The 1,766-nt window shown below is 44.7% G+C and overlaps 2 protein-coding genes across 5 annotated transcripts in view; both read left to right on the top strand.

The window, feature by feature from the left end:
• Positions 1–1,766, top strand: part of vcpip1 (valosin containing protein (p97)/p47 complex interacting protein 1) — a 94,651-nt gene that overhangs the window by 57,848 nt on the left and 35,037 nt on the right. The window lies entirely within an intron of this gene.
• LOC119415284 (zinc finger protein 239) overlaps positions 1–1,766 on the top strand; it is a 9,067-nt gene that overhangs the window by 5,492 nt on the left and 1,809 nt on the right. Inside the window, exon 2 of one of the 2 annotated variants that reach the window (XM_037682462.1) lies at positions 306–557. The exons of the other annotated variant lie outside the window; for it this stretch is intronic. Within the exon in view, the coding sequence (XP_037538390.1) occupies positions 306–557 (252 nt within the window). The remainder of the gene's footprint in view (positions 1–305; positions 558–1,766) is intronic. 2 annotated transcript variants of the gene reach the window in all.

The following is a 1,766-nucleotide window of genomic DNA, read 5'->3' as shown; positions in this document are numbered from 1 at the left end:
TTAAGGTACCCAGTAGCTGGCTGTGGTTTTAAGGTACCCAGTAGCAGGCTGTGGTTTTAAGGTACCCAGTAGCAGTCTGTGGTTTAAAGTACCCAGTAGCTAGCTGTGTTTTAAGGTACCCAGTAGCTGGCTGTGGTTTTAAGGTACCCAGTAGCAGTCTGTGGTTTAAAGTACCCAGTAGCTGGCTGTGGTTTATGGTACCCAATAGCTGGCTGTGGTTTATGGTACCCAGTAGCAGGCTGTGGTTTAAGGTACCGTTTTTATTGTCGTTTTTAACACAATTCTGTTTCCTGTCGTCCCTCCAGACCTCCGACAGCAACAAGTCCGTAAAGAACCCGAGGACATTCTTGCCGAGCAGGACTGGAACCTCAGTCTGGACCAGGAGGAACCTCCTCAGATCAAAGAGGAAGCAGAAGAGTTCTGCAGCGGTCTGGAGGCAGAGCAGCTGCTTCTGAAGCAGGAGTCTGAAGTGAAGGTTCAGTGGGAGTCAGAGTCCGATGAAGACCCTGACCATCAGCACCAGCTGCTGGACCCTGACACCCAGCTACATATCATAGGTTTGTTCCAAAATGCACGAGTCTGTGAAGCAAAAGCCAACGTTAGAGCGTCGACCCAGCTGGAGCCAGGGGGCGGAGCTGGGAGGTGGGGCTTAATCTTTACGAGCAAAACTAAAAATATATGTTTTAAATGAACTTTCATCTTATTTTAAAAACAGACTTTTACAGGTAAAACACTGCAGTAAAGTTTCTGGAGTAAAATAATGAATTGAAGAAGGAGAACAGTTTTCAGCTGATTCATGAGATGACTCATTTTTATTTTTATTTGACATTTAAAATATCTTCTTTCTAAATTACGGCTGTTTTTTGTTGCGGAGAGAAGAGGGGGAATTGGAACTACCTCCATCCGTTGTGCATGTTGTGAGCACGATAAACTGAAAACTAAGCGAGGGACGACTTCCTGTTTGGTGTGTCCGCCTCTAAGAAAGGTTCTTTACAAAAGTTGGGTTGCCAGGTCAAAATGCACGAGCGTCAGTTCCACCTCATTACTGGTAAAATACTAAAATAATGTAAAGGTTGAAATTAAACTTTTATTACAGAGTTTTTCAGGCAGACGAGCTGCAGGAACTAACCGCAGCACGTCTTTCTCTGGCCCGCCCCCTGCTGGTGTAATGATACTTGTATAGAGCCTTTCTATCTGATCAAGACACTCAAAGCTCTTTACAACAATCTGTTCCTCATTTATTCATTCATACAGAACTCTACTAGATCTCTACAAAGACTAATTGAACAAATCATTCTAAAGAGACTAATCAGAGCTTCATCACATTCAGACACCGATGGGACACACATCGGAGGCAATGAGGGGTTCAGTGTCTTGCCCAGAGATACTTCAGCATGCTACTGCTGGTGGAATCGAACCCTCAACTCTTGCATTGGAGGACAACTGCTCTAGCCTCTCAGGCACAGTTGCTTCATGGGTCATGTGACACAAAACAACAGCTGTTCTGTTTACAAAAACATAAAACCATATGAACTACAAGAACAGGTTTCTTCAGTGAAGTCGACTGTCCAGGGTTTAGTCTGAACCGGATGCTCTGTGTCTCTGAGTGAAGACAACTCTCCAGGGTTTAGTCTGAAACAGATGCTCTGTGTCTCTGAGTGAAGACGACTCTCCAGGGTTTAGTCTGAAACAGATGCTCTGTGTCTCTGAGTGAAGACAACTCTCCAGGGTTTAGTCTGAAACAGATGCTCTGTGTCTCTGAGTGA

This window comes from Nematolebias whitei, chromosome 9 (genome assembly GCF_014905685.2).
Source record: "Nematolebias whitei isolate Nwh7 chromosome 9, NemWhi1, whole genome shotgun sequence".
Classification (NCBI taxonomy): domain Eukaryota; kingdom Metazoa; phylum Chordata; class Actinopteri; order Cyprinodontiformes; family Rivulidae; genus Nematolebias; species Nematolebias whitei.
Note: the sequence above shows the minus strand (reverse complement) of the source record. Positions and strands in the feature narration are given on the sequence as shown.